This window comes from Balaenoptera physalus (genome assembly GCF_965194825.1).
Source record: "Balaenoptera physalus genome assembly, chromosome: 11".
Taxonomy (NCBI): domain Eukaryota; kingdom Metazoa; phylum Chordata; class Mammalia; order Artiodactyla; family Balaenopteridae; genus Balaenoptera; species Balaenoptera physalus.
Window position 1 is genome coordinate 19,955,517 of NC_138896.1, and position 19,579 is coordinate 19,975,095.

At 37.9% G+C, this 19,579-nt stretch overlaps 2 protein-coding genes across 4 annotated transcripts; one reads left to right on the forward strand and one right to left on the reverse strand.

Annotated features, from left to right (window-relative positions):
• The first annotated feature begins 19 nt into the window (after nucleotides 1-19).
• Nucleotides 20-10,882, forward strand: GMNN (geminin DNA replication inhibitor). 3 transcript variants are annotated; one of them, XM_082414188.1, is made up of 7 exons: nucleotides 20-195; nucleotides 2,375-2,432; nucleotides 5,401-5,478; nucleotides 6,216-6,363; nucleotides 8,758-8,840; nucleotides 9,147-9,257; nucleotides 10,472-10,882. In XM_082414188.1, the coding sequence occupies exons 2-7, from the start codon at nucleotides 2,382-2,384 to the stop codon at nucleotides 10,631-10,633; spliced, it is 633 nt and encodes a 210-aa protein (XP_082270314.1). In that variant the 5' UTR covers nucleotides 20-195; nucleotides 2,375-2,381; the 3' UTR covers nucleotides 10,634-10,882. The 3 variants fall into 3 exon arrangements, with proteins under 3 accessions (XP_082270314.1, XP_082270315.1, XP_082270316.1); XM_082414189.1 differs by lacking the exon at nucleotides 5,401-5,478 and having other exon boundaries at nucleotides 21-195; XM_082414190.1 differs by lacking the exons at nucleotides 20-195; nucleotides 2,375-2,432 and adding an exon at nucleotides 3,046-4,754.
• A 132-nt stretch (nucleotides 10,883-11,014) lies between these two features.
• On the reverse strand, nucleotides 11,015-18,707 carry ARMH2 (armadillo like helical domain containing 2). Its single transcript, XM_082414193.1, has 2 exons — nucleotides 16,399-18,707; nucleotides 11,015-14,546 (listed from the first exon to the last, which is right to left on the reverse strand). Exons 1-2 carry the CDS (start codon nucleotides 16,658-16,660, stop codon nucleotides 14,119-14,121), a joined length of 690 nt encoding a protein of 229 aa, XP_082270319.1. The 5' UTR covers nucleotides 16,661-18,707; the 3' UTR covers nucleotides 11,015-14,118.
• Nucleotides 18,708-19,579: the final 872 nt, after the last annotated feature.

Genomic DNA, 19,579 nt, shown 5'->3' on the forward strand with positions numbered 1-19,579 from the left:
GGCCCCGCCCCCCGTCTCGTGTCAGGCGATCACGTGGCCGTCTAGGGCCGAAGGGCGCAGTTCTAGTCTTTTACAGCCGCGCGCGGAAACCTTCCTGCGGCTGTGGGGACGAACGCGTATTGCCTGTGGACCCCACGCGAGGCGCCGCAGCCACAACTACGTGCGTTCCCTACGAGGATTGCCCGCTTCCATCCAGTAAGTGTGAGAGAGGTGGCCGGAGTGGGTCCGCAGGGGCTGCTAGACCAGCCGCTTTGGGCTCCCACCGGCCGGAAGTCGGGTACTCCTGTGACAGCTGCCGGGCCGCTGCCGGGGTCTAAGTGAAGGGGCTGTTGAACGGTCACAGGAGCTGGGACGGGGAGGGATGTGAGGCTCGGGGCTGCCCCGTTGGTTGGATCGGTTTTGGCGCGCTGTCCCGTCCGCGCTCTCTATTGGCTGGCGGGCGCAGTCCCTGTGGCGCGCTCGGCGGTTGGAGGGCCCGGGCGCGCAGCACCGCATCTTCTGCCCAGGTTTTGGTTTCTGGGTCTCTGTCCGTAGGACGAGCTGGCGGGGTCGCGGGGCGGTTTGTGTGCAGCTGGTTGGTGTGAGGGCCTCAGCCTGGGCGTGCCTGGCTGTCGGGATGAGGCGGAACATCCACCCTCTTGACCAGTAGTTAACTGGCGGTGATCCAAGGGGGTCTGCAAACTGGGTTCATGGGACAAGGTCCCTGAATTCTGCGTCCCCCTTAAAAGAAAAAAATTGAACTTGGTGACACTTGGTTTCACCAGTTTATCAGGATTTCCTTGGACCCAGTCCTATGCCAGAGTTTTCAATCTAGTTGTTTAAAAGAGCTAGAGAATAAAAAGTAAGGACGTAAGGTTTCTGGCGGGAGTGTGATGAACAAGTGAAGGATTAGACTTGATCCGTGGCTTTCAACTTTTTAAATCTGGACATGTACTAAAGCACATTTTTTACATCGCAGTTTAGGATGCAACCCTCCAACTAAATTAGAACCTTCACTAAGCAGTATTTATTTCTCATATGCCTTGCACTCTGATGTTTTCTCGTCTGTTTAGTTACATTTTTCTAAACAACCACTGAGTGATTTTGGAATCCCAGGCTGCAACCCGCAGTTTGAAAATCATTGCCCTGGCTCAGCTCGACCAGCATTTGCTTAATATTAAATAGAATAGAAAACAGGGTGCGTCACACAATTAGATTTTCTTTCCTAAACATTTTCGTTTGCGTTTGTTTGTGCTAGGGCACAGTGTAAAGTGTATTCACATGGGATGGGTCATAGTCAAAGTGTAAAAGCCACTGCACTGGGTAAAGAAAGGCATGCCACAGAAATCAGGGAGATCTGTTTGAGGGAGAGACATGGCTGGGGAGTTCAAAGTTGGGTTTGGAGTGAGTCCGGCCCAGTGGTGTGGTTACATAGCCCTTTGTCTCTTGCTCCCTTTTCTTTGCTTCCATCAGTGTCTCAGTTCATGATGGTGGTTAAACATTCCCTACAAATGTAAATGCATAATCTTATTTGATTGGATATTAAATCACTATTAAGTTATTGCTGGTTACCAGAGCCAAGTTTATTATAGCTTAAACCTGCCTTTGAAACAGCAGAGTTAGGATGCTGCTCTTGACTTGGACACACCCAAGTATCTGTGTTTTACTTTTCCTGGTGACTGTTTTTCAGATCTTTTTTTAAAAATTTATTTATTTATTTTTGGCTGTGTTGGGTCTTCGTTGCTGTGCGGGGGGGGCTTTCTCTTGTTGAGGGGAGTGGAGGCTACTCTTCACTGTGGTGCGTGTGCTTCTCATTACAGTAGCTTCTCTTGTTACGGAGTATGGGCCCTAGGCCTGTGGGCTTCAGTAGTTATGGCACGTGGGCTCAGTAGTTGTGGCTCGCGGGCTCTAGAGCGCAGGCTCGGTAGTTGTGGCACATGGGCTTAGCTGCTCCGTGGCATGTGGGATCTTCCCAGACCAGGGCTCAAACTTGTGTCCCCTGCATTGGCAGGCGGATTCTTAACCACTGTGCTACCAGGGAAGTCCCGTTTTTCAGATCTTTGAGAGCCCTGTATTTAATCCAGGACACCATCACGTTTTGTAAGTTTGTTTAGAATACAGATTTTCCCTTTTGTAACAATGTTTTTCCAGCCAGAATTATTGTATGTGCGTGTATAAAGTAAAGATATTAAGAGTCATTAGCTTTAGTCACTTGTCATTGACAGGGCTGAGTTTGGGTACAGTGAGAAAAGATAGTTCCATCATTTTTTATTGCTATGATTTTTAAATTTTTATTTTTATGATTGTACTTTCAACAACAACAAAAAACTAGGTTTCACTTTCTGATGCAGACCCTATTCTGTTTTTGAATTACTAATCTTCTGTTCTTCACTAGGTGTATAATGAATCACAGTATGAAGCAGAAACAAGAAGGAATCCAAGAGAATGTAAAGGTATGTGATGCAATCACTTTAATTTGTTATAGAAAGCATGTAGTAAGATGTTTTTTGACATAATTTAGTCAAATTTAACCTGAATATGATTTCTATGAACGTTGAGTTAATCAGTTTTTAGTCTGAGGGCAAGTAACAATAGAGAACTGTTTAAAAATTAATTATGGTTGAATGTTAAGTTTTCTGATCCACATACATGGGATGTCTTCCCATTTATTTAGGTCTTCTTTACATTCTTTCAACAATGTTTTGTTGAAAGAAAAAAGTTTCAACAAAGTTTTTGGAGTTTTTTGAGTTTTTCACTTTTCTGTTAAATTTTTTCCGAAGTATTTTATTCTTTGTAATGCTACTGTAGCTGGAATCATTTCCTTAATTAAATTTTTGGGGTGCTCATTGCCACGGTATACAAGTACTGTTGATTTTTGTGTCGTGATCTTGTATCTTGCAACCTTGCTAAACTTGTTTATTCTAATAGTTTTTTAGTAGATTCCTTAGGATTTTCTATATACAAGAAATGCTTTGTTTCTACTTTTAGTACATTTCATGAAATGATTTTATTAAAATCCTTTTTGTGTATCTTCAGATCAGTGTCTTTGACCACAGAGACACAGTTTGCATTATATTGCATATATTTCCAGGGTACATCATGCTCATTACCATCTAACTTGCTCATTTTGCCACACTTTTTGAATCCCCGTATTATACTGTCACTGGAAATCTTGTTCCAAATGTTTATTCTTGTAACAATAAAGACAGAGCTTAACTTTGAGTTTGTAATTTTGACTGGCTTCGCTCTTAAGGTTCTAAATGAATTTACAACTTAGCTAGGAGGTCTTGCCACACAACTTAGACTATATGTATTCTCAGGATTCCCGGGAATGAGACTACATTGTCAGAAAGTGTACCAGTTTCCAGATTTAAATTAAATAGTATAAATAAAAGCCTTTTTGTAAGTGATAGCAGGTGCTTTTTGATAGGTTGTTTTGTTTACCTTGCCTTAGTATCTTCCTTACATTATTTTTCGTGAATGATACTTTGCATCGATAATTTGTGAATTTTATTCCATCAGCTTTCATAAAGGGTGATGGCATCTTCCCACTGTGCTTTGTATGTGTGTGTGTTTTTAAACTTTTTATTATGAAAATTTTTAAATATTCAAACATAGAGTCAATAGTATAATCTCATTTTACTTCCCCATTTTCAGCAATTATCAGTATATGGCCAGTCTTGTTTCATCTCCATCTCCATTCACTCCCCCTTTCCTCCACTGAATCAAATCCCAGACAAATAATTTATGTAATTTCAGCAGATTCTAACAGTTAAAAGAGAAGTCTAATATTTACTATCTATAGTACAACTATCTGGGATATAAAAGGATCTGGGTTCTGTTTGGTTCTGGTTCTGCCTCCAAAACTGTGACGTTGGGTGAGTTATTTAGCATCTCAGCCTCAGTTTACTCATCTGTAAAATGAGGGAGTTGGACTGAAACTAGGTCTGTAAGAGTACATTTTAGGAGTTCATCGATTCCTTGCCAATTGTACACAAAATTCTGTGTGAGTATGCTCTTTTTTTTGAGGGGGTTCATAGAATCTCAAATTGTTTTCTAAAAAGATTACGACTCAATATATAAGAACCTTTCTGGCTGTAAAGAACTTATTATTCTAATGCATGATCTGTATGAATAAAATGATAATAGCAATATTACATTTGGATGGCTGGATTCTATAAAGCTTATAGTTGTGAAAGTTAAATCTTGGAAGTGGTCATTTAGCTGGCTTCTTTGGCCTTTATGAGTAGCAAGCATTTAAATAAATTAACACCTCCTATTATTAAGGTTCCAAAGTTGTATTTTCTTCTATTTGTCTGGAGACTGTTGACTAATCTATAATCTAAATTATATCTGAAATGTTGGTGTAATATTTGTTCTCACAGTAGCCAGCATTTGTTCTTCAGTTAAATAGTGAGATAATAATCAGCAGTAGAAACTTTACCGTGGGAAAGGTGAACTCTAGTCCTGTGAAGTACAGTGTGGAATTAGTAACTTTCTCACGCTGCTTTGGTGTCATGTTCTTGCTGACCTTGTTTGAGTATTCACCATTGTTTGCTATCCCGTGGTGGCAGTATAACTAATCATTTTTTGCAAAAATAGAGAGACCTTTTAGATCAGGAAATATACAGGAAGGTATTTACATATTACAAGGAAACCAATTTTTTTTCAAAAACAATAGCTTGTGCATTTTAGAGTGTTTGTATGCCTCAAGCACTGACATGTTCTCTGTCTGCTAATGAATGGGCTTGAAGCAAAACTGTTTCTACAGTCAGGTAAAGGTTGAAGGGGGGGAAGTGGGTCTTCTTACATGTGTAATATTCTTTAAAGTGATATTCTTTTGGTGGATTCATATAAATGTGTTAGGGACTATTCGCAATTTAAAGGAAGCCTGAGATGAATCCTTTTGATTAGGGGAAAGAAGTATTTTGCAGTATAAATAATTAACCTTTTCCTCCAATTTACCTTTTTTGTGGGTAGCATTAAATGTTATGATGTTTGGTAAATTTCTAGTTTCTGTGTAGAAGATCTTTTTAAGAGGGAATACAAATATTCCTGTTTTACTGGAATTTCATCATATATGGTTTGGAGTATTAGAACTTAATGTTATATTTTTGTTTTAACTAAACAAATGACTACATGACTATAGCAAGAACGTATATTGAAATGGAAGAAGAGCTACTTGTTTGTGTCAAGTTTGGGTAATGTGATTTATTCTTAGAACTTCTTCAAACTTTAATTTTAGGGAAATAATAAGCTTGCTAGTTGACCAAATCGTATGTAGCATTATAAAATTATATAGCAGATCAAACATTAGTGTCCTTAGCAGCTTTTTTTCTTTTGTAAATTATGGTAGGATTAAGATGGTAGCAATCCATATAGGAACTTAGTAACCAGATAATTCATTATCTTGCCTTTCAGAGTCGTCCCGTTCCGAGAAGAACTCTGAAGATGATTCAGCCGTCTACGGCTGGATCGCTAGTCGGAAGAGAAAATGAGGTGTGTATTATTGAGCTAGAATGGGGTACAGATGATGCTACCTTTACATTAAAAACATTTCAAAGAGTTCCTTGGTCAGAAATACCTAAGTCATTGAAATTTGGAAATAATTTAAGGATAACAATTGTATATTCCCCACAAAAGTGGTTTTTGTTTTAATTTTTCAATTTAGGAAGTTCAAAATTGGTATGAATACCTGTAGTAGAACTGGGATAACGTAATAAGTTATGAGTTAACCTATAGGCATAATGCTTGAGTTTTGTTTTTAAGAATAAAATGTTAGATTCAATCATTTACCCCTGTATGTAAATGATGAAATCATGGATGAGGGTTTCTAGACTTCTGCAGGTTGAAAATAGTGCCTTTCCATGGTACTGAATCATTTAAATAATAAAAATAAATTCAGCTAAGCCTTAGACTCAAGTCTAATTCAGAACAGTTGATGTAAATAAAATTCCTAAAATATAACTATACATTTTGGTAGAGTTTTGAATTGTGTAATTTCTTAAAAGGGCCAAAGATATCAGAAAGAGATATGAGTGCTTTCGTTTTTTTTTAATCTTTATTGGAATATAATTGCTTTACAAGGGTGTGTTAGTTTCTGCTTTATAACAAAGTGAATCAGCTCTACATATATCCCCATATCTGAGTGCTTTAGTTTTAATTCATAAGAGACTAAACCGCTTAGCTTTCTTGTTCATTAAACAAAATGACTGATGTATATATTTTCATTATAGTTGGTTAAAAGCTTGTCCAAACGGAAACATTGGAATGACCAGTTAATATCTAAGACTTCCAGCTCTGGAGTTCTTACTGACCCAGAACATAGTGAAAATAAAAATCTTGGAGGCGTCACCCAAGAAGCATTTGATCTTATGATTACAGGTATGGGGAAAAAAAAAATGTGTGTGTGTGTGTGTGTGTGTGTATATATATATATATATATATATATATATATATATATATATATATATATATATGGCTTCTATCTTAAATTTTTTAATTATAATAAGGGTAAATATTATTTGTTGTACTGTTATGAACTCTGCCCACAGCTCTTAATTTATTAGATATTTTACTTTTATGTTTTTGGTAATTTAAGGTTTTTTATGGTGTAAATATATAAAACAGTGTACATTTGGGCAGGTCCTACTGTTTGGTAAGATCCATATATGGATGAAATATTAAAGAAAAGGAAAGTGATTAATATGGCAGCTCTGATATTGGACTTATAAGACTTGGAAATAGTCTTTTCAGAAGAAAAATGTCTAGAGATAGTGAATTTGAAGAAAAGATACCAGGAGAATGAAATAAGGGAACAATAGGAATAATAAGGGGAGTAAAGATGAATGAGAAGCATGTGCCTATAATAAATACTAGTTTTTAATGGCAGTGGAAATCAGAAGAGGAAGTTAATGATGTTTTATAAGTATTATGGAAGGTGATTACTTCTGTCCTAATCATGGGTCATTATTACTGAGGAAAATAATTGAGCCTAGAGAAGTTAATTGTCTTACTCAAGGTTATAGTGACATTTGGGCTCATTTTGAGTCCCCTGAGGACAGTGAGGGGAAAAATAAGTAAGACAGTGGGATTTCATTTATTGGGTTGGCCAAAAAGTTTGTTCAGGTTTTTCTGTAAGATGTTAAAACCCAAACGAACCTTTTGGCCAACCCAATAGAAAGGTTGACTGCATACAAATAAAGAAGCTCTAATAATAATGTAGAATAAACAACAGGATTTGTGACGCTCATATCTGATTTGGCTAAAATTAATGAAGATTGGTGGGAAAATAACACTAAAGTTAAATACGGAAATAAACAACTCAACTATACATTATATTGCTAACATACCACATAGATGAAAAACATTAATCCATGCAACGTGAACACAGAACTCTGACTGTAGACCCTCAGAGGGCTATACTGTGAGGATTAAAAGAACTACAAAGAAATCTTGAATTTAATTTTTGTTGGCAGTGGTATTGGTGTAGTAGCAGTTTGGGAAAAAATTTGTGTATATTTTAGGATTGAGCAAATGAGTAATATGTTGATATTGTTGGGTCCATGGTATGGTTAAGGGAGATACAGTATGTAATGGGGAAGGAAAGGAAGAACTCTGTTGTGGAACTGGAATTGGGAGTGTTGGTGTAAACTGATGATTTTTTAAAAAGAACCTTTCCAAACTCTGCCAATGAAAAGAACCCAGAAACAAATGACACCCGAATAAGAAGAAGCACAATCGCATTCAGTTCTTGGTTTGTAAACACTATTCTCCACTAAAGCTCCTTGGAGAAATGGCTGCTTCCAGGACCGGGGCAGGGGAACTACAGAGTGAGCTTGGAATCTCTTGTGTTAGAAAACACGGAAGTACTCAAAACCTGATGGACGCCGGTTAAAACGACAAGGAGTCTGCTTGAAGGGATCCGCCCTGGCTAAATTTGGGAAAGTCTGAGCATCAAAATGAATAATGACAAGAATGGATTATAATACACTGAATTAAAAAAGAATGCATGAATCCATACTGGTAATTTTCTTTAGAATTGGGGTAGGGAAAGTTCTTTTACAGAATAATGCCAACTACTAAATGTAGAAGGAACAAGAAACATCAGTGGAGGTAAAATTGGGTGAAAGGTTGTTAGGGAACTGGATATTAATACCACAGACTCAAAAATTTTACTCCATAGATCATTTATTTGTCACTAAAGGAAAAAAGTATCTTTACAAGGGAGAAATCATCTTAATCAAGTGATCAAATTTAACATCTCCAGTATGGTGACCAATTAGTATGTGCTTCTTTGGTGATACACTGAGAAGGATACAACATTCTTACAGTGTTCCTGCCAACTTGTGTAGCTTGAATTTAATCATGGAAATGGACAAATCCAAATTTAAGGACAGTGTAAAAATAACTGATCTGGACTTTTCACAAATGTGAATGTTAAACAAATTAAAAAATATGAACACACAAAGCAAATGTTGCAAACACCTTTAACAATCTAGGTGAAAGTTGTATGTGTATTGTACTTGTGTTGCAGTTCCTTTGAAGGGACTGAAATCTTCAAATTGTTGGGAAAAATAAGAGAAAAAAACTAACTTGGCTTTCTAACTTTAATTTTTTAAAAAATGGGTATTACTAAGTACTGAATGAGATTGTAAATTTTTAAAAAATAGACAAAAAAGTTATTGGTTTTTTTTTTTTTTTTTTAGTTATTGGGTTTTTACAGCAGTATATAACAGTAATGATTTTCAAAGTTACATGTAAAACAATTTATTTTAGAAAATCCATCCTCTCAGTATTGGAAAGAAGTGGCGGAAAAACGGAGGAAGGCTCTCTATGAAGCACTTAAGGAAAATGAGAAAGTATGTACTGAATATAATTTGTGGAATTTTTAAACATTCCAGGATTATTTTCTTTCTGCTGCCCAGGATATTTTATTAGAGCAATATAAACTAGCTTTAATGTTGTCTTAATAAAAATTTAATTAGGCAACTCTGTTACCAGAACTATTATACAAAAAGAAGCCTATTGTGTTGAGAGCCAAAGACAGCACCTTTGTTAGGAACTTTGTGCTAAATGTGTGTCAGCTATATACTTGGAGGCATATAATTTGGTTTATAGCATAGCAAGTCTATGAAAAACTGAACTTTTTGATTTATGTCACATAGCTTCATAAAGAAATTGAACAAAAGGACAATGAAATTGCCCGCCTGAAGAAGGAGAATAAGGAATTGGCGGAAGTAGCAGAACATGTACAGTATATGGCAGAGATAATAGAGGTAGGTATTTTAACATTCACCTGATTCAGAGGCATCTATTTTTCTATAAAGCTGAGGCAGTAGTGTGATCAGAAAGTGTTTGGGCTCTAGAATGAGATTTCCTGGCTTTGAGTCCTAGCCCCCTGCCTAGCACCATTAAGTTTGAGTCAAACAGGTTATTTATCCTGTCAGGGCTCCATTTTCCTCATTTATAAAATGGGAGTAATAGTGCCTACCTTTATAGGCTTGCTATGAGAATAACAAGTAGAGAATAGGTAGAAAATTGAGAGAATTGCGTATACATAGTGAGAGCTCAATAATTGTTAGATGCTATTATTATGAAGCAAAAAAACACTTATTTTCTTGTAACAGTATAGAAAGGAATTAACTTACATCTGAAAAATATATGGAAAATTATATTTCACAGTTGTCAAATTTTCAGACAAGTTGTTTTTTTTTTAATTTTTATTGGAGTATAGTTGATTTAGAGCGTTGTGTTAGTTTCAGGTGTACAGCAAAGTGAATCAGATATATATATATATATATATATCTCCAGACAGTTTTTAATTTAACTATAATGCCAGTGAGATACTACTGTAATTTATAAAACTGGTAATTGGTGTACGAAATAACTTTGGTCGTCTTATCTGACTTTTTTTTTTTTAATTTGGAAGTAGCTAATGTGTTTATAAGAATTAGCCTGATGACTGTTACCAGTCTTAAAAAATAGGTCTTAAACTTATTCGTGTCTGCAAAAAATCATCTTGCTGTTGGGAAGGACATTTTTCAAATCAAAACTTTTCTTGTACTGAATTTCTGCCGTACATTTTAGCGCCATGACAGAACTCACGTTTGAAGTTTTCATTTGGAAGTACTGTAGTAGCTCTCTTAACTGCCATGGAAGTATTAATCCAAAGCAGATGGGAAATTAGGAAACCTGGTCCTTTACTGTAGATAGTTGGAGAAGTACTGATTTAAATTGTATTCTGAAAGCATGCGAGTACTTAGAAAAAAAAATAAGCAAATTTTTAAACACTGTGACTTTGCAGAAATATGATCTAACATGGCTAGCACTTTGATCTAACAAACACTTGACTGCTTGTAAGTGAATTTAACATAGAGACATTATGAAATGAAACCTCATTATAACATTGAGGGTCAGTTATATCAGCCTACTGATAATGAGCTTGGATTGTGAAGTTTTTACAATAAATTATTGGTTTATTCTTTACAAGAGACTGAATCAAGAACCTCTGGATAACTTTGAATCACCGGATAGTCAGGAATTTGATTCTGAAGAGGAAACTGGTGAGGATTCTGAAGTAGAAGACTCAGAAATTGGTACATGTGCTGAAGAAGTTGTCTCTTCCTCTACAGATGCAAAACCGTGTGTGTGAAATTCAGTAATATTGACTCTTGAGAAATATACTGCCAACGTTCACCTCCACTGTAGTTCTTTGTAGCAGAGCAAATAACTTTATAATGAAAACTTGGACTCAGACTTCCTTGTTTGTATCCTGGGGCCCTATTATTGTATTAAAATACAAATACTATGTATTTTTAATCTACGGTGTTTTGTGTAAATAGCATTTTCTCAGTTGTCAGACATGACTTGTGTATATGATAAATAAACTTCATTCTGTTGAGCTTTGTGTATATCTTGAAGAATGAAGTATAAGGAGTCTGGGTAGAAAATTTGTCTATTTCTGTGCTTTTGTTTTGTTTCCTTTCTAATCTGCTAGCTTGGAGGAAACAAGGGGAAAATGAATTCTCCCTCTTTAGACTGAGATAGCTGAGGTCTTACCTCGTAAACCTGGTTGCACCTCAAGCTCACTGGAGGGAATGTTGATGACTTCTAGACCCCACGCCCAGGTAATCTAACCCAGTAGGAGTGTGAGCATCTAGAGGCAAAGGCTCCCCAAGTGAATCTGAGAAGCCAAGTAAAGGCCGGTATGATCGTACTCTTCTTGGAAGCTTAAAATGTTGGGGTGGTGTTGGTAGTCCTCTAGAGAAGCAAAGTGGGGAGCAGATGAAGAGATGCATGAATAGCTAAGGGTTCTGAAACTTTCTATTTGCACATTTCACATACTGGTATAGACAAAGTATATATATTGAAGGAATGTGAAGTAAGAGTAGGGTGAAATTAAGGATTTCTCATATGGACTGTTCTGAAGGAAGAAAAGGACAAAATAAAGGGAAATTGTTGGCAAAGTATACAGCATTGGGATTAAGTTCTGTGGAAAGCATACAAGAAGCTTTGTATAAATTGGCAATAAAGAGCAGTGTCAAGCTTTAAAGGATTACTTTAGGCAAGTTATTCTTATAGAACTTTAATTTTCTTATCTCTGATGTTAAGTCCACCTCTGTTTTTGTGATAATTAAAACCTTTACTAGAGTGCCTGAACTAAACGCTTAAATAAACGGAAACTATTATTAATCTATAGCAACGCTGTCCAATAAAGTTTCATGGGATGCTGGAACTGAGTTGTCCAGTATAATAACCACGTAGCCATATATGGCTTTGAGCACAAAATGTGGCTAGTGTGAATGGGGAACTAACATTTTAATTTTTTAAATTTTAATTTATATTTAAAGAGCCACGTGAGGTCAGTGGCTACTGTATTAGTGCAGCTGTGTATGTTTTAGATTTGGGCCATCAGCCTAAAGAAAGAGGAGAGCTAAGTAGAATAGGATGACTTGGCAAATAGAAAGTATTTCTGGAAAATGTCAAAAATGGATTGCCAGGATTTGATGGCAGGGAGCAAAAGAGGAAGGAATTGAAGAGGGTTTTAAAATTTCATGTCAGAGCTAAAATTATTAATCTTCCAGAAGAAAATATTGGAGAAAATTTTAGTGACCTAGGATTTGGTAAAGATTTCTCAAAAAAGGACACAAAAATCACGAATTACACCATAAATCAGACTGCATAAACATCAAAAACTTCTCTTTGAAAGATTTTTAAGAGAATGGAAAGACAGGCCACAGACTGGGAGAAAATACTTGCAAAATATACCCAACAAAGGGTTTCTATCTATAAAGAACTTACTACTCATTAAGTAGACAACCTTATTTTTTAAATAGAGGAAAGGTTTGGACACTTGCAAAGCACATGTACAGATAGCAAATAAGCACGTGAAAAGATGGCAACACAGTCCTTAGGGAAGTACAAATTAAACCTACAGTGAGATGCTGTTATGTGCCCATCAGAACAGCTGAAGTCTGAAAAACAAAACTTGACCATACCGAGTGTTAAGGATGTGAAGCAACTGGGACTGTCTGGCAGTGCTGGTGGCAATGTTAAATGCCACAGATGCTATCGAACTGTTCAGCAATTTCTTAAAAGTTAAACATACACATTCTGTATGATCCGGCCATTCTACTCCTAGGTATTTACCTAAGAGAAATGAAAGCATATGTCCGCATGAAGATTAGCAAATAAAGCCCTTGTGCTCAAAGTCTTATCGTGGATTTGCTTCTAAGAAAATCCAAATGTTGGAGAGAGATGAGCTTACAAGGGACAACAAAGGAAAATAGTAACCATTTGTTGTTAGAATTTTGGTAAGCGATTTTAAAATCATAGCTTAGCATAAAAATGCCTCAAGGCCCAAATCTGAACCTCTGTTTCTCATCAGAGGCCTGGCATTATTTGACTCTTCAAGCTACATTCATGAATTACTTTGAGGAAAAATTAAAATTCAATTTAAAAAGCACTTGAAAAAAGTAATTTGTGACCGTGACCCAGTTTCTAAAGGGGACTTATGATTTCCGACTCTTATTCTCCCACTGTAAACTGAATTCTAGTTTGAGAAACTCTGCGTTAACACAATTCACAAAATCCACAAAGGATGAAAAGATAACAGTTGCTCAGTAGAACACAGCGTTTCCTGGTTTAAGTTTTGAGAAAATTGCCCCCGAGAGCCTCATGAATCCATGTGATGTGATTAGCATCCCTAACAACATTCCTGTAATAAATACAAGCAAGGATCACGGACCTACACTACTTTTTTTACAGGCCCCTCAGTGAAAGGTAGAAGCGTAACGCTAAAGTAAGCTTAGTCAAGGCAAGTCTGTGAAATAGGAAAGTACGTAGTTCAATCTATGATGGCTCCGACTTAAGCTAGTGGCAAATGTTAATGTAGTTAGAGACACAAACAGGTACACATCCTGTAAGCGCTTCTCCGTAAACATTTTTTGTAACAAAGCTTTTGATAAGGCTGGGCAGTACAAAAGTCAGGTGCAAGCTTTCTTTTACATATTCTCTTAACAGGCAAAATAGGAAGAGTAAAAATCCAAGAGCCTAGCTTTAGGCTGTCTTTAGGTGTCTGAACACATGGTACTCCATCTCTATCCAGAGTTGTGCCAGTGGAGGTAAGCACTGCTCCTATTCAGTGTAAATTCCCCCAAACTGGTCAGCCTGATGTGCAGAAAGATCATGGTCTGGTAGCCAGAACGCAACCTCAGCCAAAGATGCGGCAACCCGAAGGCCGGCACTGAAATAGGGCTGAAAGGATACATATGGGTGGGACGACAGTGTCCACTGTAGGGTGTGGCCGTGAGTTGGGTATGGATTTGGCATTTCTGAGTGCCTTAGCTTAATGTCATCTAATAGCCCCCCAAACACACCATTGCTAACAGTTACATAGGTAATGCATCTTCCAATGAATTCTCATTTTATGAACTTAATTTTTATGAGGTTATTTTAAACAGTGGCACTTTTCATAAGTTTGGTTATTGCAGTAACTATGAAAATGTATATAGAATTTTTCAACTATCGAAAAGAAAATGCTGAAGAATAATGTGATCGGCTTTTGTTATTTATTTCAGTTTTCCAGGGTGATACAATGGTGCAGACAGCTGCATCAGGTAACTGGATTTAGAGAAATTAATTCCTGTGAAAACCAATGAGGAAATACAGCACCTCTGCAAAATTCTCGGGCCATCCAGACCAATTCTCACTGGCCAACATTTGCAAGTGATATTTTAGAGAACTGTAGTCTCTAAGCTCCTGCATACAAGACAGGTTATTGCATGTCATGACAGAGAGAACATAGCAACTCCAAAATTTAACCAGGAGGCTGCTGTTTACGTCACTTTTCATGGTAGGCTCAAGTCTGTTATCAAAAAGATCAACGAGAATAGGAATAAACTGCAAATGTTTGGCTCTTCTCTGGTTGACAGGGTTTAAGTAACACCAAGATGCAACACTCTGGAGCAGCTGGATCTTTATTTTTGGTTCCATCTCGTAATTTTGCAACAAGTGAGCTACTTCTTTCATGTACTCAGCTGCAAAATTTCCAGCAGTTGGTCCTCCTGTAAAACAAGCATTTGCATTTCCAGAAGTATCTGGCGTATCTAGTAGCTAGTGACATTTGAGTGCTCCTGTGTTCATATTCTCATCGCTATGGATGTGATACTTCGGATATTTTGAGTTTTCCTCTTTCTCCCCCACCCCGTGTGCTGCTGTGAAGATGAGAAAGTGTGTGTTGATCAGCGTGGAGCTATATGAAGAGCACTGGGAGGTCCCTGCCTGCCCAAAGCTCCTCCCTGTTTCCTTCAATCAGGCGCCTATGAGTCAGAATTGCAAGATGAATAAAGCCTGGCTGTGTTCACCTAGCAAATCTCCCTCATGGTCTCATTCCTGAGTCTCTGTCTTCAGTACTTGAAAAAGTACCAGAGCATTAGAGCAAACAAAGGAAAAACCAAAAGGCCGAGCTGCAAAGCCAGGGTCTAAATGGTAAGAGAGAGGTTTTTCATGAGTTGTCCATCACTGTCCTGTTCTCCTTACACATTTCTCAGCCCAAATCTTTTGCAGATCTGGGACCAACCTGGTGCTTGGCTCTACTTCCATCATATACCTGAACCCCAGATCATCCTAGTTCAAATCTCAAACTCCGAGAAGGTCCTAGATAAGAAGGCACTGATGAAGACAATTTAGATGGTGAGGAGAAGCTGGCACAGTTGGCTGGATTCTAGCCACTGGAGTTTTGACCTGGTTTGGATTCCTCTTATTTGCACTACCACAGTCCCATGGTCCCAAGGATATTCTACGCAGTGTAAAGCTTTAGCCAAAGCCTGGGCATAAGCCCTTTCCATTGTTTCCCACCAGTACAACCAAGGCTAAGTAACATCAAGTTAAAGGATTCTGATCCCTTTATAATTAGCTAACTCTTACCCCAAATGGTGACCACAGCTCTACAGGGAACTGAGCCTGCCTCAAGTGGTGGGTGCCATTTACACCCCCTCACCTGGGTGTTCTTCTGAGTTTCTGTCTTCTCTCTGGTCCTATGCTAGTGGTTCTCAATCATTCTGGTACCTCGGACCCCTTGGTCCTTGAAAACAGTAAATGTTTTCTCTCATGGACAACATTCTGTGAAAGTAGTCTATTAAACTGCATTGAAGTAATTCATTTTCCCATTTAAAAAATAATCGATCTACCAAGGACACTAACAGCTACCAACAAGAGCTTCTCATAAGGCGATGTGTTGTTGAGGATTGTCTATAAAATTTTATTACATGAAATTTATTAGAAAAAAAAGTGAAGCAAGTTTGGACTTGACAATCAGAGCAGTGTGTCTTTAAATGGTTTACCACTGAATTCTCTAGCCAAGTATACATTGTTGCTTTTCACTAAGGCACCTATTGGCTTTCCTAGTAGGTATTTTAAAAGCCTTAAGTTCTTCATGATTTTTCTGAACTAGTGTCTGTGTAATGCATTTTTACAAGATATAAAATACCGAGTAGTTTTATCCTGTAAAAGGGTTGAAATTATATCAATTCAGTATAGATTCAATTTTTTCATGATACTAAAAAGTTTGATAGGCAATTTCAGTGTATATGTGTGTGTGTGTGTGTGTGTGTGTATATATATATATATATATATATATATATATATATATATATATATACTTTTTAAATTAAAAACAGGAAAGTACCTAATTAGTAATTTATTTGATGGACACATTCTTTTAAAAACATGAGATCCTTGAGGAGAAAGTAATTAGTAATATCTTTGGCGGTGCAAAGACAAAAAACTAATAATTTAGGCAAAGGAAATGTTATTGGAATGTTAAGACGAGTGCTGTGAGAATCACTCACTGACAGTGTTAGAACAGGCGAAAAGACTGTGGAACACCTCTGTCAGCACAGCTGGTTAAATCAGTACCTGTAAAGGCCAACAGTCCAATTCTATAGGCAGCCTGAGCTCTCTGTTCAAGGGCTAGAGATTTATCCTTCAACATATGGCCAAGCACTGCAATTTTTTCTTTGTGAAAAATACTCTCAGCTGTAGGGATGTGTTCTTCCTCCTTTTTAGTGAAAAAGCCCTTAACGAAACTCCAGCATTTCTTGAGGCGGTGATACAGCCCCACAAAACATCGATAAACCTGAATCCAAAATTGCGCACAGTAAGCCTGGGTCTTTGCCATTGTGTAAAAAGGCCAAGGGTGCTTAAGTCACACCACTGGCAGTAACAGAAGTGAACAGTCAAGAACTCTGGAATGCATCACTTAGCAACACCATAGAATGGAATACACAAATCCGGGGGAGGCCATGTATGCCTAGATTCTTTCTTCAGCCTAGCATTGAAGGCCTTCTACAGTTTGAGCTAAACCAAGCTTACTTTCACTTCTCTGGTGCACAGAATCTCAGCTTAAACTAAACTGGCTTCCCCTAACACACACTCAGTTCGTTCCTGTCTTTGCGCCTTCGCTTAGGTGATGCCTACTAGGAACTTGCCCATTCTGCTTTGACTGTTCCAACCTGTACTGAACTTTCCATTGAACTTTCATAGTATTATGCCTATTTTGCTTATTTGTTACATAGAGTTTTTCTCTACATCATAGATTTCCTATATTGATCTTATTTTGCTGAGAAAATAGAAGCAATCAAAAAAGAACTTCCATAGCTCTCCCCATCACATCTACCCACCGATCTGCATCTGTGCCCATATCCTCTGGCTTTCCTCCTGTTATACGGATGCCCCCTCCATTTATGCAGATTTCAGCCAATCCTTCTCACTCCATTCAGGGAGACTGCTCACTATTCTTCTCTTGCCTTATTAATTTTTCAATCTCAACTGGGTTCTTTGCATCAACAAACATGCTGTACTTTTTCTCATTAAAAAAATAAAACAACTGTTTTGACTTCATATAGCCCCTCCTCCTGGTTATTGCACATTCACACAATGTGCAATATTCTGCTCCCCTTTATACAAAAACTCTTCAAAGAGTTGCCATACTTGCCGTTTGAAACATTCTTTTTTTTTTTTAATATTTATTTATTTTTGGCTGCGTCGGGTCTTAGTTGTGGCATGCAGGATCTTTCATTGCTAGTGCGGGCTCTTCACTGCGACATGTGGGCTCCTCTCTAGTTGCGGCGTGAGGGCTCTCTAATTGTGGCATGCAGGTTCCAGAGAGTGCAGGCTCAGTAGTTGCAGCACACGGGCTTAGTAGCCCCATGGCATGTGGGATCCTAGTTCCCCGACCGGGGATCGAACCCGCGTCCCCTGCATTGGAAGGCGGATTCTCAACCACTGGGCCACCAGGGAAGTCCCTGAAATATTCTTTTATCCTCTCTTGGATGTACTCCAAATTGGATTTTAACCCCGCCATGACTCTACTGAAATTGCTCATAAGGGTCACTGATGACCTTCATTCTGCTGAATCCAATTCTCAGTCCTCAGCATTTGTCACTCGTTTCTCCTTGAAACACTTTTTTCACTTGGCTTCTAAGATGTCATAGTCTTTTAATTCCCTACTGGTCACTCTTCTTTTCCTTTGCTGCTTCCCCCTCTTCTTTATGACCTCTAAATATTGGAGTGCCCCAAGGCTCAGTTCTTGTTACTCTTGTTTTCTATCTATACTTCCTGGAGGAAACAAACCAGTCTCATGGCTTTAAATACCATTCACATGCTGAAGACTCCCAATTTTATATTTTTAACTGGATTTCTCACCTGAACTCCAAACACAATTACTTTCAATCACCAACTTGGTATCTCCATTTGGATGTCTAAGAGGCTTCCCCAACTTAACATGCCTGAAGCAAAATTCCTGGTCTTCTTTATTATTTTTTAATTTAATTTAATTTTTAAATTTATTTAATTAATTTATTTATTTTTGGCTGCATTGGGTCTTTGTTGCTGTGCGCGGGCTTTCCCTAGTTGCGGCAAGAGGGGGCTACTCTTCATTGCGGCGGGCAGGTTTCTCACTGTGGTGTCTTGTCTTTGTTGCGGAGCACAGGCTCTAGGCATACGGGCCTCAGCAGCTATGGCATGCAGGCTCAGCAGTTGTGGCCCACAGGCTCTAGAGCGCAGGTTCAGCAGCTGTGGCGCACGGACCCAGCTGCTCCGCGGCATGCAGGATCCTCCCGGACCAGGCCTGAACCCATGTCCCCTGCGCTGGCAGGTGGATTCCCAACCACTGCACCACCAGGGAAGCCCCCTGGTCTTCTTTAAATCTCGTGCTTCTCAGTTTCCCTATCCTTCCTTCCAGTTGTTCAGATTGAAATTTTTGGATTCATCCTTGGCTTTTGTCTGTTTCACATCTCATTTCCAATTTATCAACAAATCCTTTTGGCTCTACTTTCAAAGTAGATATTTAGACACCCTGTCCAAATTTGGGACATTCTACAAAATGTACTTGCTTGTACACTTCAAATATAGTAAGGTGTGGAAGTTTAAAAAAAGGGGGGGGGGGCATTACTGTTCTAGAGTAAAAGAACCTGAAGAGGAGAGTTACCATATGACCCAGCAATCCCACTCCTGGGCATATATCTGGAGAAAACTCTAATTTGAAAAGATACACGCACCCCAATATTTATAGCAGCACTATTTATAATAGCCAAGACATGAAGGCAACCTAAATGTCCATTTACAGATGAATGGATAAAGAAGATGTGGTACATATAGACAATGGAATACTACTCAGCCATAAAAAAGAATGAAATAATGCTATTTGCAGCAACATGGATGGACAAAGAGATTATCATACTAAGTAAAGTAAGCCAGACAGAGGAAGAAAAATATCATATGATAGCACTTATATGTGGAATCTAAAATATGATACAAATGAACTTATTTACAAAACAGAAGCAGGCTCACAGACATGGAAAACAAACTTATAGTTATCAAAGGGGAAAGTGGGGGGAGGGATAAATTAGGAGTTTGGGATTAGCAGATAAAAACTATTATAAATCAGATACATAAACAACAAGGTTCTACTATATAGCACAGGGAACTATACTCAATATCTTGTAATAAACCATAATGGAGAAGAATTTTTAAAAGAATATATATATGTATATATATATGAATCACTTTGCTGTGATTCAGAAACTAACACAACATT